We start from the raw sequence: 27,388 nt of genomic DNA, 5'->3' as shown, positions 1-27,388 counted from the left end.
AATGACTTCCTGTTAGTCTTAGAAAGACTAAAATTCTGTTTGTGGACTACACAACCCATCCTGTTTTGTCCTACTTCTGCAGACTCACTTCACATCACCCTCATCTTCCATGGGCCCTAGCTGCATGATCTTTCAGTTCTTTGTATGTTCTCTTTTCCTTCATTCCTTCCTTGGGGCCTTTGAGCATGCTGTTCCTTCTGCCCCAAAAGCTTTTTCCATCTTTCTTGCTTAATTAGTCCCATTTCATCCAGAATTTTCAAGCTATTCTTAACCTACAAAGAGAGGGGTGGGAGGTGTGGAGAAGTTAACATATGATAAAATGCTCAGTCTTAAGTATTCAAATTGATTAGTTTTGGCAATTATATATACCTGTTTAGCACTAGCCAAAACAAGGTATAAATACATCTGAAACTCCAGAAATTTCCCTCATATCATCCCTCATCTCAGCAACCAGTTTGTGGTTTATCAATTTATACTTTCCACCAGCAACATATCAGAACTCCAGTTTCTCCACATCCTTGTTAACATTTGGTATTGTCAGTTTGGTGTGAAATAGCATTGCCCATGTTTTATGGTTTTCAATTGCATTTCCCTGCTTCCTAATGATGTGGACCTCTTTGTATGCTTATTGGCCATTCCTCTGTCTTCTTTTGTGAACTATTTGTTCGAGTCTTTTGCCCATTTTAAAATTGCATTTTGTTATTGATTTGTAGGAGTTGATTGTATATGCTGGATTGGAGTCCTGTGTCAGATAGATGCATTGTAAAAGTACATATATATGAAAATGAAATTTTGAAATGTCGTTTAATGTAGCCTCAAAAAAAATAACATGTATCTAGGAATAAATCTACTGAAAGAGCTTTACACAGAAAACTAAAATATTGATGAGAGAAATTAAAGAAGACTTAAGTTATAGAAGATATCCTTGTTTATAGATTAGAAGACTTGAAGTTTTTAAGATTTCTGTTCTCCCCCAGTTGATCCATAGAGTCAGTGCAATCCTAATCAAAATACTAGCAGGCTTTTTTTTTTTTTTTTTTTAATTATCAAGTTGATCCTAAAATGTATATGCAAACACAGAGGAGCTAGAATAGCCAAAACAGTCCTCATAAAAACAGAGTTGGAGAACTTACTTTATTTATTTTTTAATACTATTTAATTTTAAGACTTAAAGTAAGCTCCCAGGGAGTAAAACAAATCCAAACTCTTTTTAGGTACATAGTGTCTAAATCATTGCCCTTCGGACTTTGCTTCCTGACTTCCATTTATAAACCAAGAGTAAAACCAATAGAAAATAAAAATGAAACTAAACAATGTACAAGAACAACAATAATGTTAAGATAGAGGTCTTAAAAGACCACAAACAATATGCAGTTCAAACCCCAAACTTAAAAATTAATGCTAAGAATACAGTTGATTTTGCAGTATAGATACAGCAATACACACACAATCTCACCATTTAAACAACTAGTGGGTTAACAGTGGAATATCTAAATCCAGGTCAGTAAGGAAGTTTGAAAAGTAGTAGAATTGAGTTCCCGACAAAGTTCCATAATTAACTACTTTGACATCTTTCTGGAAAGTAGTACCTCCCTCCTAGAGTTGTTAGGAGGGTTATATGTTCATATTTGTCAAGTGTTTAGAATTATTCCTGGCACATAGCAAGTGCTCAGTGAATGTTGATTAAAGAAATAATTGAGATTTAGCCTCCAACCTCAAGCTGTAGAGTCAGGACGCAGAGCAGGGATCCCTTCCCATTCTCTGAAGCTTCAGATGAGGAAATTGCTGTTGGAGGGGATTCCACACCTTTTAGATGAAGGACCCATTGTTGCAGTTGACTCTTGCAAATAGGGCTCACTCAGTAAGTGTTTCTTGAATGGAAAGAAACTGTTCTGCTTGGACCAGATGAGTGTTTCTCATGGGAATAATGTATAATGATTTTAGGCAGCCCATGGATAGGCTTTTTAAGTTTTAATAGTTAGGCATTTATTACAGTGTTGTGTAAGAAGAAAACATTAGCACATCACACCTGTGTATATGTTTTTAAAGGTGGGTTGATTTAAAATATTAAATTGAGCAGGTGGTAAGTAAATGTCATGGAAATTCTGAAAACTGGTAAATTGAATGAAGACTGGGAAAATCTTGAAGGTCTTTCCAAATCTGAGATTTTTTATTCTTTGAGTCTAGGTTTTAAGTATGAAATTAGGATGTACAAATAGAAGGGATCTAAATGGATTTTGTGAGAATACGACTATAATGGGAATGAACAGGCAGAACTAGATGCACAGAATTGTGGTCCATAGATAACCACGGTTAACATTTTGGTGTACACTCTGGGCAGTCTTGTGTTTTTCTGGGTATATAAGTACATAGATATATTTTATAGCATTATTGGGAACACCCTGTACAAATAATTTTGTAGGTTGCTTTGTCACTTGATACTGTAACTCCACAGTTCAGTGTTCTTATAGAAAATCTTTGTATTCATTCTTGATTATTTCCCTAGGAATTTTAGAACTGGGTCCTTGTATGTGCATGGTTTTTGGTCTTTTTTGCCTGTTGCCAGAGTGACTATAAACATGATTGTACCAGTCCACAGTTCCTGTGACAGCGTTCGAGTGCCTTCTCCTTGTTCTTCTCTGGTGCCAAGTTCTATTACAGAATGGTTTTGTTGCTAATTTATCGAAGAAATATCAGTCTCTGCTTTTACTTTAATGTGTATTTTTGCATTATTGATGAGGCTGAGCTTTGTGTGTGTTCATTGATCAGTGTGTTTCTTCTTTTGTGAATTGTCCTTTTTTGTCCTTGGTACATATTTTTCTTCTGGAATATTATGTTTCTTCTTTTTAATTTATAAGAGTCCTTTATGTTGTAAGGATATTAGTTCTTTGTGACATTACAGATATTTTTCCTACTTTAATATTTGCCTTTTTGTTTATGATATCCAAATTAATTGTTTATTATTGTTGTTGTGACACACCTGTTCTTGCATTTTAACTTCTTTAAACTAAGGTGTGATTTAGTTTCAGTTTGTCCTTCAGAGGCTGTCAGTTGTATATGGTTGTCATTACCTGTGCATGTGTGGATGTGGTTGTTATTTCTGATGGCATGGCTGGACAGGTAGAACCTCACCTTCTGGACGCTTTAATCCATGTGCCATTTAAGGGCCATTTGAAGAAGAAACACAAATACTGATTGCTGCTTGAAAAACTCCCATTGAGATCTTCTGATGAGATCAAGAAGGAGCCTGTATCAAAATTTACAAAATGAGGATCAGTGGCTTGGAAGAAAATCTCAGAGAGGATGGTGGAGATCTCTTAAGTAAAACCCTTCGCCAACACTCGATGGCACAAGGTCGATATTGTGCAAAAACTCAGACTTCCTGAAAGTGAAGACATCCAATTTATTTCACTTATATTTTCCTTTTTATGTGTATACAAGAGAAATGTATGAAAACAACTTCTAAATAATTCCAAAATAACTTTTTCAATAACCACAAAATTAAAATCCTAAATGATAAGAAAAAGCATGCAGTTAATTTAATTGGCTACATTTTCTTTCTTGGTGGTACATCTTACAATTGATGATGCCTTGGATTTGATGAAATTAAATACCAGAAACCTCAGATTAATAATTAGTATTATTGATATTTGGTAATAATTAGTATAATTAATATTTTGGCATAATATAGACTTACACATATATATTTATGGACATATACACTACATATATGTTTGGTCTTACCTTTTTCTCTTTAACAGTATATCTTGAACATATTTCCATGTATAATCCTTCTAGTTCATATTTTAAGTGACATTTCGCTGTATGGATACACCAAAATTAATTCAATTAATCTCTGATTGATGGCCTTTACGTTCTGAAACATAACACTCACCTGCCCTTCAGAACTCCCATCAGTAGTGCCTAATATCACTCTTTTCCCTACTCTCTTTCCAATACTGTTGTAAATCTTTTTTATCTTCTCCACTCTCATAGGCAGAAAACAGTGAGATCCTTTTAGCCCTGAGACATGGAAATCATGTATAGTCATCTCATTTTGAGGAATGGAAAGAGATAAAAGTTAAAAACATTAGGAAGTAGGAATCTTCAGAAATTGGTGATTGGATTTATTTGTGTCATGTGCTCCAGCATCTTAAGACCTTTTTGTACTGAGTACATACAGTATGCTGTTGAGGTCAATCCAGACTCCTGCAAGACCCCGTGTGTCCTGACCTGCTTGTGTCTCCAGTCTCCTCTGCTCTTCTGTTTTCTTACTGTTCTCTACCCACTACCCTCTTTCAGTTAATGGAACATTCCAAGTCTGTTCCCATCCAGAGCTTTATATCTGCTGATCCTCCTGTCTGGAATGCATCTTGCACAATGACTTTTTCCCTTTCTCCAGGACCAACTCAACAGTCCCCTCTTCAGAGGCCTTCACTTTTCACCTTCCCTAAAGTATGTCCTATCATCCTTTTTACTATTCATGTCTTTCATTTGTCATCATCTTTTCATTTCCTTTGTTCTTCACCTTTCTCTGTTGCATTCACCACTGCTTCCCCAGTGCCCAGCACACATAGGCACGAAGTAAATAATGGATGACTGAATCAGTAGTATCAAACTTACTGATAATGCACAGTTGAGAGGAATAAAACCTGTTCTTTATTATCCAAGAGGGTGGTAGTAAGTCTGAAAAGTCCTTAGAGGGAGGCAAATTGATCAGCTTTTCAACAATGAGTTACTTAGCAGTTGAAAGAATGCTTTCCTTGCTGATGTAGACAAGCAATGGCTTGATAATGTTGAAAGGAGTCTTACACTAACTAGATCATTTCTAAGGTGCCTTCCAACTTGCAGTCTGCAGGGTGACTGCTCTGTCAGTGCAGGTAAACAAGTGGTCTACCATTCCTGCTTCAACTGCGGTTATGATTTTTACCACTAGATGGCAATAGATGATTTCTTTGAAATCAGTGTCTATCAGACTTTCTGCCGGCCACCTGCTGAAAAAATAGATTTTTCAATTGCCCATCACCATATGCAATTGAAACAGAAGTTTCAGGAAACAATCTTTAACCCTTACTATGTGATGTACACTGGTATTTTCTATTTCAGTCTAGTCTCCTATATGTTTTAAAGAAATTTATTATCTCATAAGTCAGAGATTCAGAGGTAGAGCAGGCTCCAAACCTCCAGCCACTTTGCATAGCTCAGGGATCCAGATTCTTTCCGTGTTTCCACTCATGATTGCCAGAAAGCTTCCAGTTCCAATCCAGGCTTCAATTGCCGGAAATGGAACGCTAAAACATTTTAACTTCCTGTTATATAGACTGGGGTAGAAACAGGCCACCATAGCATTTTCTGAGTTGTAACATAGTAGTTGTTGATTTGGTCCTGGCTTCCCCCACTGTAACCTCCCTAGGGAAAGTGAAATAACTGGCACATAATACAGAATAGGGAGGAATACTTAGGTAGTAATTAATGTTTGTCAAATATTTCTGGGTTTCCTTTCTTCTGGATATAGAACTTTTGATTGGGTAGAGTTCTGTGACTAGCTCTGGTCAATGAGTTCACTAAGTGAATGGTCATGATCTGCTCTATTTAGTATGAAATTAGATTAGCTGAGGTTTAGGGCCTAGGGAAGGAATTAGGGAAATGAGTAGAGTGATGATAAATAACCATCATCAGAAACATGGTGGACAGTGCAATGTGAATATGAAGATAAATGGGTGATTCCATTTAAATTTGTAATGGGGCACTAAATGTCATTTGTTGGCCTTTTCAGCTAGGCGGTGTTCCTCTGGACTCTTGACCTGCTCCCTGGAACTTGACAATGCTACCTTTGTCTGAACCTACTAATTCTATTCATCTACCTCCCTTTTCATCCCTTACAGGTTTGCTGTAAGCCTTGGCTACTGGCATGATCCTTACATCCAATATTTTGTGAGACTGTCTAAGGAAAGGAAGGCCCCAGAAATTAACAGAGGCAAGTGACACTCCTCCTGTCCCTCTCCTCATTATTTCCTCATCAGCTCAGGGGCCTGAGGTTTTGGTATTCGTTCTTAAAAAGTGTGCTCCAGGGTGCACTCTTTCCAAATAATATATGAAAGAACTTATTTCCCAGCATTCTTACCAATATAGTGTATTATTAAACTTTTAATCTTTGTTAATCTGATAGATGAAGATGGCATCTTACTGTCATTTTAGTTTATAATTCTCTGTGAGGTTGAACATCATTTTCATATTTTTAAAAACCATACATCTTTTACTATGAACTAGTTCATATCAGGAATTTATTATTGTTACCTTATTATAGTGTTAGTAACATTATTATTAGGCTCTGCAGTAATTTCCATCAAGGGAGTCAAAGTATTCTAGATACAGGGAATATTATTCTCAACCAGATTGAGAAATTGACCATGGCCGTATTTCCTGTGTGTGCCAAGAATCCTGTCCCTAAAGATAGGTCCTATAGATAAGTTCTGTAAGAAATGCAAAGAAAATTTAAAGCAGTGGCTCCATAGAGTAAGGATGTGGTGTTGACTTTGAGCTGAGGGTGAACCTGGAATCAGTGATATTGGGTGAAGTCTGACTGTCACAATTCCAAACTAGAGGCAGCATGTCCTGACAAATGCTGCAGAGGACAGGAACCAGCCAGGGGGACTGGTTTGGTGCCTCTGGCTGCATGTCAGCCTACCTTTCTTCCTTCTTCCTGTCCCTGGGTTTGAATCTCTAGGTTGGTGACCTGCGACCCAACAGGAGAGTTCTTCCCAACAGTTTGTGCTGAGGGATCTTTTTATTTTCCGGTATCCCTTCCAATATGCATATTTCTGTAATAAACAATTAAAAAAGGACTGACTAGAAAAATAAACTGAAAAAGACATTCTAACGCAAGTGCAAATTATTTATTAGATTAAACAGACATAAATTACTCTGTCAAATTACAATAAGTATTCTTTATGCTATTCTCAATTTAATGCTTAGAGTGAACAGTTTCTGTTCAGGGTGAGGGAAATGTTTTGGTAACAAATAGTGATGATGGTAGCACTATATTGTGAATGTAATTAACAGCACTGAATTATGTATTTGAATTTGGTTAAAAGGGGAAATTTGTATATGTTACTGAAATAAAAATCTTTTAAAAAACTTCTTAGAACTGTACAACACAAATAGGGAACCCTAAAGTAAACAATGCACTATAATTAATAGTACAATTATAATAATATTCTTTCATCAGTTGTAACAAATGTGCCACACTAATGCATGGGGTTATATGGGGACTCTATTTTTGCATGTTTTTTCCTATAAACTTACAACTTCTCTAATAAAAAAAAAAAAAAAGGTTTACCCTACATGTAACAGCTACATACAGAAACTTATAAAATTGTACTTTGTTTTACAGTGATAATTGCATAACATTAAAATTCTCCAATTGAAAAATAAAAATGTTTTTAAAATAGTCACACACTGGTAACAATTGTTCTGGCTCAGTCTTTGAACAGAACGTCTTTATAATGCATAGACTTTATCTTCCTTTCTTACTTCTTTGTTTCCTACCTCCTTTTCCCCAACTCTCCACCCCAAAGCTTATCAGGTAATTTTATTAGGCATTCATTTGTTTGTGCCCCTTCCAATCTGAGATGCCGTTTTACATAGAAACTCTAACATACTCAAGGCAGAGATGAAAGGAGTACACTAAGAAATATGGTTTTCTTTGCTTTAGCATCACCTGCTCAATTCCTGACTTCAAATATAATTTTCCATATGATCTCAACATTTTCAGTTTTACCAGAGTGCTGAGTACTTTTCTCTATAGCCATAAAAAGCACATTTCCAAGAAAAGCATTTGGATCAGATGTTTTGTTATTTATAAATTGTTTTTCATATGTAAAATTAGAGGACATTTTATTTTTCTTAGATTATTTTTTTAAGTAATGTAGCTAATTCCTCTACTAAATAGATTGCCTTGCTTTGGTTCAAATGGCTTTATAAAAAGGAAGAGAACTTGAAAGTTGCTATTTTACCCATGAAAGTCTACAGATGAGTCTCTGACTCTGAAGAAGGAAAATTGTTTTTTGTTTTGTCCTTCGCATGTCTTGGGCTTTGCAGGAGTTAATTCTGTCCTTGCTTAGTGATAACTAGTTTCTCTTGTCCTCTTTTAGGATATTTTGCCCGAGTTCATGGTGTCAGTCAGCTTATAAAGGCATTTCTACGGAAGACAGAATGTCAATGTCAAATTGTGAACCTTGGGGCTGGGATGGATACCACCTTCTGGAAATTAAAGGTAAATGTAATTCCCCCTCCTTTCCCTAGTTGTTTAAAAATTTAATGTTTTCAAGATGTTCACTTGGTTAAATACATATTAAAGATATGCTGTGAACAAACAGCCTTTCACCCCATTCCCATCTGCCTAGTCTGCTCCCCCGATGACACCATCAGTACCACATTTTCTTTCCCCATTCCCCTATTGATGGGAATTTGCATTGTTTCAAATCATTTGTTATTACAAATAGGGTTATAATAAATATCCTGTGTATGTTTCCCTCTGCATGTGTAAAAGTTGATTAGGGGCAATAATTCCACCAGTGGAATTGCTGAGACAAAGCATGTGTATTTGTCATTTTTATGTCATCTGATGGCATTGTTGGTAAAATCTGGGGATTTACAAGGCTGGATGATAATACAATGCAAAATCCTTTTGTAACAATTTTCTGATTTAATCCCATAACTTCCCCTTTAGGAATCAAGAGCAGATATGATTATATTCACTCACAGAGTCAAACACTTAGACATAGTGGCAGAACTGGGACTAACACTCTGGTCTTTGACTCCTGGGCTTGGTTTTTACTGCTAAACCTTTTCCTTACAAGGAGTCATTGACTGCCTTTGCTTTTTTGTAGGTTTGTGCAGCTTTGCTTGGTTCTTTAATCAGGTTGGTCACATGACAGTAAAGAGTATGTGTATTTCCCCAGATTTCTTCCAGACATGGACCAAGATAAATTAGAGTGTATGGGAATAAACTAACCTGCCTATCTATTTTGCCCCTAATCACTTCTCCTGATAAGAAGGTCTGTAGTCACCATTGCCTGCTTCCTTCTTCTTACTCAAGAAATCAGTGTCTTCAACATGGTCTTGATATTGTTGGATTCTGTATTCTTCATTCAGGATAAGATAACTAATATTTAAGAAGTGCTTTTATATACATGACCTGATGAATAACCACAATAGCTCTGTGAAGGGGTTTTACTCAAATGGGTTAAATGCAGCTGTGAGAGGTTTTGTCTTCCTTGAGATTGTATAGCTGGTGACATTTGTACATGGAACAGACATTTGTACTCCAAATTCTTTCCTCTTTCTTCTGTGCACAGCCCCTGTACTTGTTCAGAGGAGTCTTTTAGGCAACCTCCCCTTTTTTGTTGATCTAATGTGCCTTTCCATTGGAGTGTTCATGGCATGGTGTAAGAAACTGGAACAGAATGCAGTGTAATAGAATGTAGTATGTCAGTGTTAACAGAGGCCCTCAGGATATCCCTCCATTTGACTTGAGACTCCTTTGACTTTGTCACTTTTTTTTTCCTGTCTTGTAGGTGGGGTTAATAATTAATGGACTGTAATTTTTTATTTCTGAGCAAGGTACGTGGAGGCCTAGGTGCCCCTTCTAAGTAAAAGGTTGTCTCTCAGTAGCAAGGAAAGAGAATTGCACAATGTCTGAATGTCTTGTGGAACATTTTTTGTTTTGTTCGATGATTATATTGGTCTGAAGTGTTTTGTTTTGTTTTGTTTTGTTTTGTTTTGATTGAAAGTCCCTCTTTTTTTTTTTTCTAATATTGGTTTTCCTTTCTCTTTTAGAGCAGCAGTTGGCAAGTCATGGCCCACAGGCCAAATCTGGCCCATTGCCTGTTTTTGTTAATAAAGTTTTATTGGAACACAGCCATGCCCATTCATTGATGTTTTGTCTGTGGCTGCTTTTATGCCACAGTAGCAGAGTTGAGTAGTTGCCACAAAGACCATCTGACCTGCCTAAAATATTTACTACCTGGCTCTTTGAAGAAGAAGTTTCCTCTTCCCTGTTTTGGAAATATATGTGTTTCTGTAAAAGAATAAGCAAAACCTTGTCCATGGGACATGTCTATCACCCACTTCCACCTGGGATGGTCCCCCGGTTGCATCAGTAGAGGCTTTGCTGTGAATCACAAGCCCCATGCTGCCACTGCTGCGTGAGGTCCTTTGATACCAATTCAGGGGGTCAAGACTCTGGATGGTTGAAAACTCCAACATTCAGGCAACAACAGAAATGGGGCAAGAAGAAGCCCACATTTTCTTGAAGAGTAAAGGGTGAATGAAACCCTTTAAGAAGCCTCAGTATCTTGGTGTCTATTGGATTCTCTTTCCTCAGTGGATCCAACTATACCCTAAGCCATAGGGGAAGAAGTCAGTCATGTTGGATCCCCTTTAAGTCTGAGCAGTACCCTGTGGAGTGATACACAGTCTGGGTTGTCTTCCAGGCTTCCCAGTGACATGCGTGCTATTTGCCCTAGTTATTATTATACGGTGGTTGTGTCCAAAGGACTGTAGAAAATCACAGAGGAGGTGATAGTGCTGAGGAGCAATGGATTCCAGAAGAAGACGCAGCAGGACTGAGTGAGTGGATAGTTGGTGGGGAGGAGATGGAAGGAATAGTAGGATTACAAGTGGGTGATTGTATACATGGTATAGCCACCAACTGAACTAGGAAAGGCAGGAGGGAAAGGCAGACCTGTGTATATATGTGTGTGCATGTGTTCTGCATGGGTTTGCAATGTGTGGTGGGTTGTCACTTTTTTCACTGCAGCCCACAATAAGAAATAAATGTTACATCCCAAGCCAGAATACAAGATAGGTACCTTTGTCTGTAAATGGATGTATGCCAATAATAAAGGAAGACCCCATTTTGAGTGCCACACATGTATTAGTCATTGATCCTAACAACTCATGAGGTGTTAGCATTTTTTCCACTTTTCAGATGAGGAAACCTTCACACAAAGCATCTCCTGACTTTTACAAGGCCTCATAGCAAGTCAATGGCAGAGCCTGGATTTGAATCCTGACCCTCTGGCTCTAGAGTACCTGGTCTTTACCTCTACTCTGCTTTACTCTAACAGAAAAAAAAGAGAAGTATTTCACAAAATACTACTTAACTCTACTACATTTGATGCTTTCTGATAATTTCATTTTATTCTATTTCATCCCAAAACTGCTGGCCAAATCCAAGTACATTGATTTCCTGACCTTCTCTAACAGGTCTTAAGCTGTTTTTGGAAAAGTACCTTATATTACTTACCTCCAGAGCATCTCCTAACTCCTCCCCATCTCCATCCCAGTTGCCACTCCCCTAGTTTAGGCTCCCCATTACTCCTTACCAGGATGACTACAGTAGCCTCCTGTGTTTTTCCTGCATCCTTTCTTGCTTCCCTCACATCCATTCACTATGCTGTGTCCAAAGTAATATGGAAAATAAATTTCTGATTTATTCTTCCCCTGTTTTAAAATGCTTATTTTTCTCATAGCTCTTACATGCCTAGTGCTTGGCATATCAAATGTGACTGGTAAATGCTTGAGTTAATACATGATTATAAGGACTATTCTTTGTTTTTCTCCAGGATGAAAATCTTCTCCCAAGTAAATATTTTGAAGTTGACTTTCCAATGATAGTCACAAGGAAGCTACATATCATCAAGTAAGTTAGTGGCTTTGGTTGGAAGAAAAAGAGCCAAGTAAAATTCAGGATTCTTAGTAGATGGCAGGTTTGGTGCTACAGACCTCATGTTAGAGCACTGCTTCCTTTTGATCCCCACTCCTAACTTTCTTCCTTGCCCTGGGACTATCATTCTTGCTTGTCTTGCAGTCCTTGAAATTAAATATACCTTCCCTCATGACTCTTCTATCCATTAATGTAATTTCTCTGAACATTTATAAAATGGCATTTACTATTTTAATAGTCTGAATTTGGGGGTGTATTGTTTACTGTTTTATCCCCAGGTCATAGAAATGTACCTAGCACAGAATAGATGTGCAGGAAATATTTTTCTGCATGAGGAAGTGAAAGGAAGAGTACAGTTAATTACTTACTCTATGTGGGATATTCTGGGGGCCTGTCTGAGTCCAGTTTTCAAGTCCAAACTTGTAAATGAAAAGCTTGCTAATCTTCGCTGAGAGTTTTTCTTTACCTAACACTGTGTTCAGTGCTTCCCTTAGATTGTCTCATTCAATGCTCACAGCAAACTTTGGAATTAAGTGCTGTTATTACTTCCTTTATACAGTTGAGGAAATTGGGGCTCAAATTAATTATTAATTTGCCTAAGGTCACATAGCAAGAAAGTGGTGGAGTGAAGATTGAAACCCTGACTCCAAGTCTGAGGTCAGGGTTACTCGATAGTTATAACCCACACTCCCTCCCCCTTTTAAAATTGATCATTAAAATAAAATACCTAATTCTTCCATTAAAAAAAATTTAATATATGTAAAGTATTTCAGCTTGTATTTTAGAATTGTCTAATCTTCACAAACTGGAGGTAGTTTTCAAGGTGTTTTTTTTTCCCTAGTTTATCCTATGAAAATATTTTTCTCCCTTTGCTAATATAAAATCATATTTTATATTAAATATGGTTTTTAGATGATAAATGGCAATTCTGTTGCCATGGGAACTGCAAAGTACTACTAACCTTGTTAGAACCCTGAATGAAATAAGAGTAAATGGGCTCTAAGTTAAGCCTGAAGGTGGGTTCCTCGGTGAAACGTGGATTGGCATTAGTGTATGGTTGGTTGTACATTGAAATTGCCTCTCTGATTTCTAATTTTTTGCATATTATTCTGGATTGGGATATGTATCAGATAAATGTTTCTGAACTTTAGGTCATTGTAAGAGTCAAGTATTTTGTTATCCATGAGAAATAGCAGGTATCTTAAAATTTTTGATTGAGCAGAGGCAAAAACTATAGAGACCCTGAAAAACACTGAACATTCGGAAAATTCTTGCTAACCTATCTTTAGCTATTTCTAAGTCTAACTACTTCACGATCAGTTTTTTATTTGACATTAGATGTTGAATACAATGCCTAGCTGACCTAACCTGAGACCTTCTGAACACACTGCCTAAGGCTAACTGTAATTAAACCAAAGGCCTTTCAGAGTGGCTTTGAACTATAATAATATTTGTTATTTTTTGTAGAGGGTGTCTGTCTTTGCAGTTAATGAGCTACTTGACTCATCTTTGTCCTCTTTCCCATCTTCCCATAGAGTCAAGCCTCCCCTATCAAAACCCATCATAGAACTGCATTCAGAGGGAACATTTCAAATGGGCAAGTATCTTTAACCTAAGTAGTACAATGTGGACAATATAAGTATTTTTGCTTCTTCCCTTTTCTTTTTAAAGATGTGTATGTGTGTGTGGTGTACACAGTGTATATTCAGCTGACACATTTATAATTGTGTCCCAGCCACCATGAAGAAACGTAAACTAACTTTTAGTATGACTCTTAGATACCTATGGGTTCCCAATCTTAATGCTTTTTCAAAAAAAAAATCATGAAAAAAATATCAATTTCTCCTTGTCCTAGGAAAAAATCAGAAGATCTGGCTGGCAACATAGACCTAACTTCTACATGGCAATAATTGAATGAATAGGGGCAGCCTCATTTAGGGAGGTTATCCATTTTCCAATTGGCTCTTTTTCTATGTATCTATGGTTTTCTCTGTGACCTACGGCACTTGTTTGTTTTTTTTAATGAAATTTTATTGAGATATATTGACACATCATACAGTCCATCCCAAAATATACAGTCAGTGGTTCACAATATCATCACATATTTGTGTATTCATCACCATGATTATTTTAGAACAGTTGCATTACTCCAAATAAATGAAAAGAAAAGAAGGCCCCAAATGTCCCATAACCCTTACCTCTCCTTCTTATTGACCACTAGTATTGCACTCTACCCAATTTTAAGACTTACAGTAGAGGTAGGTTAACTACAATGGTGTATTATTGTCAGAGATAGATATATAGATCAGTGGAACAGAACAAAATATCCAGAAGTAGACGCATACAAACACAGGCAATTGACTTTTTTTTTTCTTTTGCTATATAGTTATATAATCATTATAAAAGATCAGGACTACTGGATTACAGTTCAGCAACTTCAGGTATTTCCTTCTGGCTATTCTAAACACTAGACACTACAAAGAAATAGCTATATAATGAGTCAGTAGTCACAGTCATTTGTTAAATTCTACTTTCTCAGTTACACTTCCTCCCTCACATTTGATCTTTCTCTCAATCTTCAGGGATATCTGGGCAATGACCATTTTAACGTCTTTATTCTGGAAAGGGGTATTGTTGGGGTAGAGGAATGAAATTGGATGATGTTCTTGGAAAGACTGGTACCTCTTGGTTTCATGTTTTATATGGCACAGGATCAATCTGGAGGGCTTAAGTTTCTGAAAAAATAAACTTACTAAGAAAAGCTTTTATAGAGACTTAAATAGAGCCCAGGGCACTCCCTAGGGTTTTCAGAAATACTGTTGGTCGGGGCTTCCTGTGGTAGTTTGCAACGCCTGAGTAAAGCTTATATAAGAGTAACCCCCAGAATGACCTCTTGACTCTATTTGAAATCTCTTAGCTACTAAAATTTATTTTGTTCCATTTCTTTTCCCCCTTTTGGTCAAGAGGGTATTCTCAATCCCACGATGTCAGGGCCAGGCTCATCCCTGGGAAACCTGTCCCACGTTGCCAGGGAGACTTGTATCCCTGGGAGTCATGTCCCACGTAGAGGGGAGTTTAGTGAGTTTATCTGCAGATTTGGCTTAAAGAGAGAGGCCACATCTGAGCAACAAAAGAGGCTCTTTGGGGGTGACACTTAAGCATAATTAAATTCAGGCCTGGCTAAGCCATTGAAGAGATAAGTTTCATAAAGGCAAGCCTCTAGATCGAGGGCTTGGCTTATTAAATTGTGGGTCCCTAGTGCCTGAGAGAATATTGGGAATTCTCCAAGTGTGGGAGTTTAATACTTCCACATTTTTCCCCAGTCCCTCAAGGGAACTTTGCAAGTACTTTTTTTTATTTTCTGCCCAAAGGTCTCAGGCATGTATCTGGGTGTTACATTAACCCGTATAGAAGAATAGGATCTCATTCCCTATTCTAGCTTCCATGTAATTACATTGTTGAAATAAACTGACCAAACAACTTAAATTAGTGTGCTACAGAAAATTTAAATTTTAGACCAAATAAACATCTCTTCCTCTAATCTCACAAAGAAGTTGAAGTTTTAAAATACAGACAATATAACATCATCCTTTCCTCTGTATTCTAATTTACTGTAGTCCTAACCAGATTCATTTCATTTGTATTTCTAATTGGAGTCTGATCTCTTATTCAGCTTCTTTAACAGTTGCCATATGGGGTAATGCTGACTTTCAGAGCTGCAGAACTCTGAGTCTCAGGTGTCACACAGATACCCAATATTCCAGGGAACTTCCAGGTTATACACAAAGAGCACAGTACCTCAGAATTTAGAAATAACAATTAAAACTCAGGAATAGATGTGACTACTGTAAGAGCTTACAATCTAGGAACCTTGACAGTGAGCCTTATTTGAACATTCTGTACTCCTTAATCATCAGTTACCCAATCTCTGCCCACTTTCTATTTCATGATAACCTATGTGCTTGAATTCAGTTTTCAGCATTTGTTCATTATAGTTAGTTCATATTAGTGAGACTATACATAATTTGTCCTTTTGTTTCTGGCTTATTTCATGCAACATAATGTCCTCAGTGTTCATTCACCTAGTTGCATGCCACACAACTTCAGTCCTTCCTGCAGCTGTTCAGTATTCCATCATATGTATACACCGTGGTTCACCCTTCCATTCATCAGTCAGTGTACCCTTAGGCCACCTTCATCCATTGCAAATCATGAATAATGCCACCATAAACACCAATGTGCAAATGCCTATTCATGTCCCTGCTTGCGGTTCTTCCAAGCCTTTGTCTAATAACAGGGTTTCAGGATCACGTGGCAGCCCTATATTTAGCCTTCTGTGGAACAACCACACTGCCTTACAGAGGGGCTGCACCATTTTACTTCCTTACCAACAGTGAATAGTGTATCTCTCTCTCCATATCTTCTCCAGCACTGGTATCCTTCTGTTTCTTTTTAAAAAGTTTTTTCCACACACCATATAATCCATCCTAAGTGTACAATCAGTGGTGCCTGGTATAGTCACATAGTTATGCCTTCAGCGCCACAATCTACATGAGAACATTTCCATTTGTTCTGCAGAGAATGAAGAAGAGGAGAAACGGAAAAGAAAGAGAACAAGAATCCCATACCCCTCCCTTAAATCCCCCTCTTATTGACATTTATCTTTTGTATATTGCCTTTGTTACAATTAATGAAAGAACACTACAATGTTACTCTTAACCATAGACCCTAGTGTACATTAATTGTATTTTTTCCATAAACCATCTTTTTTTTTGGACAGCACACATGCCTTTATTTATAATGGCGGGGGCAATTATGAATAAAGTTTTAAGTCTGTATATTTCACACTAATACCATTTCTTAAGGGCTTAAGACATGGAAAAGAATTTAACAAAAATAACAGAATCATCGTCTATGGGTTTTTCTTCATTAGAAAAGAAATTACCTATTCATAGAGGAGACACAGAAGTTGGAACAACTAATCAAAGATGTTCAAACAAATCTCCTAAATCAATTCAAAGAGATGAAGGAAATATGCAAAAAGAGATCAAAGATATTAAGAAGACAATGTGTGAGCAGAAAGAAGAATTTGAAAGTATAAAAGAAATATAACAAATTATGGGGATGAAAGGCACAATAATAGAACATAAAAATACACTAGATGCATACAACAGCAGATTTGAATAGACAGATGAAAGACTCAGTTTGAACTAGAAGACAGGACAAGTAAATATAGTCAGAAGAACAGACAGGGAAAAGAACAGAAAAAATTAAGCAGTATCTCAGGGATTTGAGTAACAGTACGAAGTACAGAAACATACATGTCATGAGTGTCCCAGGAGGAGAAGTGGAGAAAGGGGTGGAAGGAATGTTTGAGGAAATAATGACCTCAAGTTTCCCAAATCTTATGAAAGAGGTAAATATACATGTCCAAGAAGCACAACATACTACAAACAGAATAAATCCTATTAGACCCACTCAAAGACACTAATAATCAGAAGGTCAAATGCCAAACATAAAGAAATAATTCTGAAAGAAGCAAGAAAAGTGATTTGTCACAGGAGGGATCCTCAATAAGTCTAAGTGCTAATTTCTCATCAGAAATGGAAGTGAGAAGGCTGTGATATGATATCTTTAAGGTACTGAAAGACAAAACTACTAGCCAAAAATGTTTATTCAGCAAAATTTTCCATCAAAAGTGAGTGAGAGGATCATCCAGCATGGTGGATTAGGAGAGACAGAGCAAGATTCTCCTCCATGAAAAGTACTAGATAAAGGACAGAAAGTACTTCAGAACAGTAGTTCCGGGGTTCCACTGGCTGCACAGGGACTTCTACAGCTGTAGGAAGGGTTTATTTGGAAAAACTGAGAAATGGGTGAGTGTTCAGCCTGGAATGCTGCTGGGGAATGGGCAGCTGGAGCCGGCTGGTGGCATGGAGGGGAGTAGCTTTCCATGACCCGGGCACCCTCGTCAGTACCTGGCTTGGATGATAACCATTCACAGACCTGTGACTAAAAGCCCTCATGCCAGGGTCTGGCCATTGGAAAGGCAGACAATCATGGAATGGGGTAGCTTTCCATGCCCTGTACAGCCATATTTGCAGCTGGCTGGGAGCAACCCTTCATAACCTTGCGGCTGAGAGCTTCCTTGAGGGAATTTGGGATTCTGTGGGATTGTGATGGCATGCATTCTTCCTACATGGAAGTCCTTGTTGTGCACAGCCTAGAGGGAGGGGTACCCCATGGAAGTGCCAGGAGCCCTCCCCCAATCCCAGGGTGAGCAACCAGCAGAGAGGGACTGTGGGATGTTTGAGCTGTGACATAAGATGCACAGCTCTGCAGCCCCAGAGTACTCCACCTACAGCTGGAGCAGCCAGACCACTGTGTCCTGGAGCAGACTCCCTGCCAAAATACACAAGGCATGCCCCCCACCAACAGGGCTTGCAGTCCCCAGTGCACATGGAAAACTGGTGCACTGATTGGACCTCCACATGGTTTGGACCCCCACTCAGTGTGTAGATGAAGTTGGGGAGAACTGGCTTGAGAATAACAGGGGGCTCAAGAGCACCATCTGCTGGTAGGTCAGGGAAAGTGTGCTCCACCAAGCTGTAGCTCTGTCAAAATATAGATAAATGTTCAAATAAGCCAGCATATCCTAAAAGAACCCTATCAAGATGAGCAGATGCCAAGAGGCCAAAACAACAGAAAACTAAAGCATATGAAGAAATCAGAAGATATGGATAATCCAAATGTCCAAATTAAAAAGCCAGATGAACACAGATCTTGGAGCAATTAATCAAAGAAGTACACACAAACATCAGTATCATGATGCAGGATATGAAGGAAATGAAGAAGACCCTAGAAGAGCATAAAGAAGAACTTGCAAGAGTAAATTTATAAAATAGCAGATCTTATGGATATAGAAGATACTGTTGATCAAATTTAAATGTTCTTGAGGCACATACACCAGATTTGAAGAGGTAGAGGAATGAACAGGTGAACTTGAGGATAGATTGATGGAAAGTGAAAGCACAAAAGAACATGGTGAAAAAAATCGAAAAACTTGAAATGGGTCTCAGGGAAATGATGGACAACACGAACCATACAACTATAAGAATCATTGGTGTTCCAGAAGAGGAAGAGAAGAGTAAAGAGCTAGGAAGAGTACTTAAAGACATTGTTGGAAAATTTCCCAACCATTCTAAATAACATAAAAATGCAAATCGAAGATGCTCAGTGAATTCCAAATAGAATAAATCCAAATAAACCCACTCTGAGACATATTCTGATCAGATCATCAGATTCTGAAGAGAAGGAGAAAGTTCTGAAAGCAGCAAGAGAGAAGTGACTCACCACATACAAGGGAAATAGCATTGCACTAAATACTGACTACTCAGTGGGCACCATGAAGGTGAGAAGGCAGTGGTATGACATATTTAAAATTCTGAAAGAGAACAATTGCCAGCCAAGAATTCTTTATCCAGCAAAGCTCTCCTTTAAAATTGAGGGACAGCTTAAAATTTTCACAGACAAACAAATGCTGAGAGAATTTGTTAACAAGAGACCTGCCCTACAAGAAATACTAAAGGGAGCTACCAGCCAAGAAAAAAAGAAAGGAGAGAGAGGGCTGGAGAAGGGCACAGAACTGAAAAGTCTTAGAAATGGTACCTTAAAGGAAATAAGGAGGGTAAAAAATACACGTGACAAGTAAAAACCAAAGAATAAGATGGCTGAGTGAAGGCCTGCCATCACAGTAATAACCTTGAATGTGAATGGATTAAACTCCCCAATGAAAAGATACAGATTGGCAGAATGGATTTTAAAAAATGAGCCATCAATATGTTGTTTACAGGAGACTCAGATCCAGTGATGCGAAGAAATTGAAAGTGAAAGGATGGAAAAAAAATATTCCATGCAACCTACAGCCAAAAGAAAGCAGGAGTAGTAATACTAATCTCAGATAAAATAGACTTTAAATCCAAGGATGTTGTAAGAGACAAAGAAGGACACTACATACTAATAAAAGAGACAAATCACCAAGAAGAAGTAACAATCATAAATGTTTATTCACCCAATCAAGGTGCTCCAAAGAACAAGAGACAAATATTGGAAAAACTGAAGGAAACAATAGCTGTTTCCACATTTATTGTGGGAGACTTCAATACATCACTCTTTTGTATAGATAGATCAACCATACAGGACCAATAAGGAAATTGAGAAGGTAAACAATGTGATAAATTAGACATAACATATATATAGAGCATTGCATCCCAAATCACCAGGGCATACGTTCTTCTCTAGTGCTCATGGAAATTTAAATTTCTCCAGGATAGAACATATGCTGGGGCACAAAACAAGCCTCAATAAATTTAAAAAGTTTGAAATTATTCAAAGTACATTCTCTGACCACAATGGAATGCAACTAGAAGCCAATAACCATTAATGATCTAGAACATTCACAAATATCTGGAGGTTAAACAACAAACTCCTAAACAATCAGTGGGTCAAAGAAGAAATTGGAGGAGGAATTGCTAAATATCTAGAGATGAGTGAAAACGAGAAGACAACATATCAAAGCTTATGGGATGCAATGAGGGAAATTTATAGCTCTAAATGCATACATTAAAAAGGAAGAAAGAGCTAAAATTGAAGAACTGATGGAACAACTGAAGAAGCTAGAAAATTATCAGCAAACTAATCCTAAACCAAGTAGAAGAAAAGAAATAACAAGGATTAAAGCAGAAGTAAATGATATGGAGAACAGAAAAACAATAGAATTAACAAAACCAAAAGTTTGTTCTTTGAGAATATCAACAAGAGTGACAAACCCTTAGCTAGACTAACAAAGTCAAAAAGAGAGAAGACCCAAATAAACAAAATAATAAATGAGAGGGGGGATATTACTGTGGATCCCAAAGAAATTTTTAAAAATCATAAGAGGATACTATGAACATCCGTATGCCAACAAACTAGATAATGTAGAGGAAATGGATAATTTCCTGTAAACACAGGAACAACCTAGACTTCCAGAGAAGAAATAGAATATTTCGACAAACCAGTCACAAGCAAAGAGATCCAGTCATCAAAAAATTTCCTACAAATAAAAGCCCAGGACCAGATGGCCTCACGGGGGAATTCTACCAAACTTTCCAAAAAGAACTTACGCCAATCCTACATAAACTGTCAGAAAATTGAAGAAAATGTAACACTACCTAACTCATTTTATAAAGCCAATATCACTCTAATACCAAAACCAGATAAAGATGCTGCAAGAAAGGAAAACTACAGGCCAATCTCCCGGACAAATATAGATGCAGAAATTCTCAACAACATACTTGGAAATCTAATCCAAAGACACATTAAAAAAATCATACACCATGACCAAGTGGGGTTCATTCCAGGCATGCAAGGGTGGTTCAGTGTAAGAAAATCAATCAATGTAATACAGCACATTAACAAATCAAAAGGGAAAAATCAAATGATCATCTCATTAGCTGCTGAAAAAGCATTCAACAAAATTCAGCATCCTTTTTTCGATAAAAACACTTCAAAAGGTAGGAATTGAAGGAAACACCCTCAGAATGATGAAGGGCACCGCGAGATACCATCTCACACCAATTAGAATGGTTGCCATTAAACAAATAGGAAACTACAAATGCTGGAGGGGATGTGAAGAAAATAGAACTCTTGTTCATTGCTGGTGGGACTGTATAATGGCACAGCCACTCTGGAAGACAGTTTAGTGGTTCCTCAGAAAACTAGATATTGAGATACCCTACAATCCAGCAATTTCACTTCTCTGTATATACCGAGATGATCTGAAAGCAGGGACTTGAACAGATATTTGCACACCAATGTTCATAGCGTCATTGTTCACAGTTGCCAAGAGATGGAAACAACCCAAGTGTCCTTCATCAGATGAGTGGATAAACAAAATTTGGTATATACACATGATGCAATACTACACAGCAGTAAGAAGGAATGAGGTCGTGAAACATATGACAACATGGATGAACCTTGAAGACTGAGTGAAATAAGCCAGAGATATTGTATGTTACCACTGTTGTGAACTCGGTGAAAAATGTAAGGTGTCTTATAATGTAGATTATAGGGGAAGTAGAGATCATCAGAAGCTAGTAAACGAGGGACAATAATCTAATATGTACAGATATGATAATGAGGGTGATCTTAATGATATGGCAATTGTCAGGTGTGCCTATGGTTCATAAATGGTATTATACATTTCAGTGATGCATTGAAGGTGAACATGTTCGTAAATGGTTGTTAAAAAGGTATGTAACCCACAGAGTAGCACCACAAACCTAAATAAGTGTTAGCATGATTCACTTACAAGGTATGACACTGGTGCAGAAGGTAACAACAGAGTGTTATGGAAAAACTACCCATTATGTATTAATGACTGTATTTAATAGGGATATCTTACCAGCTCTACACTAATACTAGGGATGGATAATTAGCCGCTGATAAGAGCTCTGGGATATATTATGTTATGATAATTGTTTAAAGTTAGGAGTAATGATGGATATACAACTAAGAGAAGATAATATAAGAAACTGACCATTTATCTTGGGATAGTATATATATTAAGTGAAATTAGGAACTCACTACTTAATAAATCAAGCCCTCAACTTGAGGCTTGTTCTTGTGAAATCTAGGGTTCCAAATAGGAGTCTGAGCCTCCCTATAATTATGCCCAAGAAGCACCTCCAGGGAACCTCTTTTGTTGCTCAGATGTGGTCTTTTTCTCCAAGCCCAATTCTGCAAATAAATTCATTAACCCCCCCTCCACACACACACACACCCACAAGGGACATGACTCCCAGGGGAAGGAATCTCCCTGGTGATGTGGGATATGATTCCCAGGAATGAGCCTGGCCCTGGCAGCAAGGGATTGAAAATGCCTTCTTGACCAAAAGGGGGGAAAAAAAGAAAGGTAACAAGCTGAGGTCACAGTGTCTGAGACATCCCAAATAGAGTTGAAAGGCTATCCCAGAGGTTTCTCTTATGCAGTCTCCAGCTAGACATCCCAAATGGCCACAGTATGCCATGCCATTACCAAAAGTACTCCCCAAATACCTAGGTCCCTACCTGATCTATAAAAGATGCACTCACTAAGTTTTATCTTTCAGAAACTTAAATACATCCGAGTGTTCTATGCCAGACAAGTCCTAAAACCCAGAGGCAACAGCCTTTTTAAGATCAACTATCAGATGTGGCCCATTTCCCCATACTGTCGACACTCCCTTTCAATATGAACAAGTTAGGGTGCTCACTGCCTAGACACCCCTGAAGATGGAGAAAGAGATTAAGTGAGAGGAAAGGGTAGCAGCAAATAAGATCAGATTGAACAAAGGTTTAGGAATACTGAAACTTCATATAATTATATATATATATTTGGATGCTTAGGTTTTAGAATGGCTGGAAGGAGGTAAATGACATGGTGGATTTAAATGACAAAGGTGATAGCATCCTTTGGGATTTGCTTTATAGCTGCTTGTTGAATTGTGCCTTGAAGGTCTTCACCTTCCTCTATAAAACTTGTATTGCATAATAAGGAAAGAGCTGAAACTGTGGAACTGTAACCCATAAAATTTTTGAAATTAATTATATGACTGTTGAGCTGTACACCAAGATATGACACTTTTCTGTATCTATGTTATATTTTACAGTAATATAAATGGATGAAGTTGTGGAACTGTGACCCATGACATTCTTTGAAATTTGCTCTCTACTTGTGAAATTGTACTTTGAAAGTTATCACTGTTATGTATATACTTTAATTAAAGTTCACAATAAAAAAAATAATTAAAAATATGAGTGAGAGAGTTTAAAATTTTCACAGATGTCTTCACAGGTGAATTCTACTAATCATACCAAGATGAATTAATACCAATCCTGTTCAGACTCTTCCAAACAATTGAAGAGGAGGGAATACTACCTAATTCATTCTATGAGGCCAACATCACCCTAATACCAAAACCAGATAAAGACACTACAAGTAAATAACAAACAAATTTCTCTAATGAATGTAGATGCAAAAATCCTCAAGAGAGTACTTGCAAATTGAAACCAACAGCATATCAGAAGAATTGATACACATGATCAAGTGGGTTTTATCCTAGCTATGCAAGGGTGGTTCAACATAAGAAAATCAAGTAATGTAATATACCACATCAACAACACAAAGGGGGAAAAACTCATGATTAGCTCAATTGATGTACAAAGGGCATTTGACAAAATTCAGCATCCTTTCTTGATAAAGAATACTTAGAAAAATAGGAATAGAAGGAAACTTCCTCAACATGATAAACAGTATATATAGAAAAATAGGAATAGAAGGAAACTTCCTCAACATGATAAACAGTATATATGAAAAACCCACAGCTAACTTCATACTCAGTTGTGAAAACCTGAATGCTTTCCCTCTAAAATCTGGAAGAAGACAAAGATGCCTGCAGTCAGCAGTGCTATTTGACATTGTGCTAGAGTTGCGAGCTAGAGCAATTAGGCAAGAAAAATAAATAAAATGCATCCAAATTGGTAAGGAAGAAGTAAAGCTTTCATTGTTTGGAGATAGCATGATCCTATATATAGAAAGACCCAAAAAATCTATGACAAAGCTACTAGCACTAATAAATGAGTTCAGCAAAGTGGTGGGTTACAAGATAAACATGCAAAAATCAATTGTGTTTCTAAACACTAGTAATGAACAAGCTGAAGAAGAAATCAAGTTAATATTTCTTTCACAATAACATATAAAAGAATCAGATATCTAGGAGTAAAGTTAACTAAGGATGTAAAGAACTTGTACTGAGAAAACTACAAAACATGGTGAAAGAAATCAAAGAAGACCTAAATAAATGGAAAGACAGTTTGTGTTCATGGATTTGATGTCTAAATATAATGAACATATTTCAGTTGTACCCAAAGCAGTGTACAAATTCAATGCAGTCGCAATCATAATTCTAAACACTTACATTGTAGAATTGGAAAAGCCAGTTATCAAATTTTATTGGAAGGTAAGGGGCCCCAAATAGCCACAAGTATCTTGAAAAAGAATGAAATTGGAGGACTCATGCATCCTGACTGTAAAGCATATTACAAAGCTACAGTGATTGCAAAAGCATGGCACTGGCACAAGGATAGCATATTGACCAATGGAATAAAATTGAGAGTTCAGAAATAGACCGTCACACTGATGGCCAGTTGATTTATGACAAGGTTGCCAAGTCCACTCAATTGGAAAATAATCTGTTCAACAAATAGTTCTAGGAGAACTGGATATCCATATGCAAAAGAATGAAGGAGGGCCCCTATCTCACACCGTATACAAAAATTAACTCCAAATGGATGAAAGACCTGAATATAAGAGACAGGACCATAAAACTCCTGAAAGAAAATGTAGGGAAGCGTCTTCAGGATCTTATATTAGGCAATGGTTTATTAGACTTTACACCCACAAAAAGAAATAAAATGCATCCAAATTGGGAAGACACAAACAGCCAAAGTAAAAATAGATAAATGAGACCTCCTCAAAATTAAAAACTTTTGCCACAAAAATGAAGACAGCTTACTCAGTAGGAGAAAATATTTGGAAACTACATATCTGAGTTTACTATCCAGAATATATAAAGAAATCCTACAATTTCACAATAAAAAGATTTAAAAAACCCAGTTTAAAATGGACACAAGACTTGAGTAGACATTTCTCTAAATAGGATTTACAAACGGTTAAAAAGCACATGAAAGAAAGCTTGACATCACTAGCTATTAGGGAAATACAAATCAAAACCACAGTGAGATATCATTTCATACTACTAGAATGGCTGCTATTAAAAAACAGAAAATTACAAGTGTTGTTGAGGATGTGGAGAAATAGGAACACTCATTTATTACTGATGTGATATAAAATGGTACAGCCTCTGTGGAAAACAGTTCAGCAGTTCTTTAGGAAACTAAATAGAGAATTTGTGACCCTGCAATACTGCTACCAGTTATATACACAGAAGAATTGAAAGCAGGGACTTCAACAGATATTTGCACACTAATGTTCATAGCATTATTCACAATTGCCAAAAGATGGAAGCAACCCAAGTTTTCATCAGCTGATGAATGGATAAACAAAGTATGGTAGATAAATACAGTAGAATATTATTCAGCTGTGAAAAGGAATGAAGTCCTGATGCATTGCAACAACATAGATGAACCATGAGGACATTATGCTGAGTGAAATAAGCCAGAGAAAAGGACAAGATATTGTGTGATCTAATAATGAACTAATTGTAATAAGCAAACTCATAGAGTTAGAATATAGAATATAAGTTACCAGAGGATAGATTGGTGGTAGAGAATGTGGATCTAATACTTAATTTGTACAGCATTTCTATTTAGTTTTATTGTAAAAGTTTGGAAATATTTAGTGGTGATGGTAGTACATTATTGTTAGTGTGATTAACAGCACTGAATTATGTACATGAATGTGATTGAAAGGGGGTTGAAAGTTTTGGGTTATGTATGTTACTGGAAGGAAAGTTAGAAGATAAAACATGGGACTGTATAACATAGTCAACTAGAGTTAATAATACAAGCATAAGAATGTTATTTCATCAATTATTACAAATGTATGACACTAATACAAAGTGTTCATAATAGGGTGATGTATGGGAAAAATACACCTAATGTAAACTATTGACTATAGTACTATTTCAGTATTCTTTCATCATTTGTAACAAAGGTACCACACTAATGCAAAGTATCAACAATAGGGGTATATGAGATGCTAGATTTTTTACATGACTTTTAGACAAACCTATAACTTCTCTAATTTTAAAAAAACAATAATTTTTTTAAAAAACACATTATACTAAGTGAAAGAAACCAGACCCAAAATACTGCATATTATGTGGTTCCATTTATATAAAATGTAAATTAAATAAATTTATAGATACAGAAATAGATTAGTGGGTATGTAGGGATGGAGAAGGATAGAAGTATTGAGAAGTGACTGCCAAGGGCATGAGGTTTTTCTTTTTGGAGTAATAAAAATATTCTAAAATTAATTGTAGTGATGAATGCACAATTCTGGAATTATACTAAAAGTTGTTGATTGTATAGTTTGGATGGAGTGTATGGTATATGAATATATCTCAATAAAACTGCTTTTTAAAAAAAGAAAATGATGGCCCTGAAGCTGTTGTTAATTCAAAACCAATATTGGGTGATCCCATTTTTTCTTTGTATGAATGTATGTGTGTGTGTGAGAGAGAGAGAGAAAGGGATAAATGCAGAGAGAGTGAATGTTTGTGTTGTGTATTTTAGTTTAAACATATAGGAAAAAATGCTGGAATGTTATAAAGTAGAATGTTGGTATCTGTGGAAGTTGTGGCTTTGAGTTAATTTTCACCTCTTATTTTTTTACAGTGAGCATGTATGTTTATAATGGGGGGAACAGTAATGTTACTTTAATTTTGAAAGGGCCATATCAATTCAAATTATAATCTTTTCCCTTCTTGCATTTGCAGATGGACAAATATTAGATTCAAAGAGATATGCCATTATTGGAGCCGATCTCCGAGACTTATCTGAACTGGAGGAGAAACTAAAGAAATGTAACATGAACACACAGTGAGATTTTTT

The 27,388-nt window shown here is 36.8% G+C and overlaps 1 protein-coding gene across 1 annotated transcript in view; it reads left to right on the top strand.

Annotated features, from left to right (window-relative positions):
* LCMT1 (leucine carboxyl methyltransferase 1) overlaps nt 1-27,388 on the top strand; it is a 67,139-nt gene that overhangs the window by 4,698 nt on the left and 35,053 nt on the right. Inside the window, exons 2-6 of the mRNA XM_037814745.1 lie at nt 5,886-5,977; nt 8,154-8,275; nt 11,631-11,707; nt 13,267-13,328; nt 27,274-27,376. Coding sequence (XP_037670673.1) covers nt 5,886-5,977; nt 8,154-8,275; nt 11,631-11,707; nt 13,267-13,328; nt 27,274-27,376 — 456 coding nt within the window. The remainder of the gene's footprint in view (nt 1-5,885; nt 5,978-8,153; nt 8,276-11,630; nt 11,708-13,266; nt 13,329-27,273; nt 27,377-27,388) is intronic.

Source organism: Choloepus didactylus, chromosome 21 (assembly GCF_015220235.1).
Source record: "Choloepus didactylus isolate mChoDid1 chromosome 21, mChoDid1.pri, whole genome shotgun sequence".
In the NCBI taxonomy this organism is placed as follows: domain Eukaryota; kingdom Metazoa; phylum Chordata; class Mammalia; order Pilosa; family Megalonychidae; genus Choloepus; species Choloepus didactylus.
This window is presented reverse-complemented; position numbering and strand designations above follow the sequence as displayed.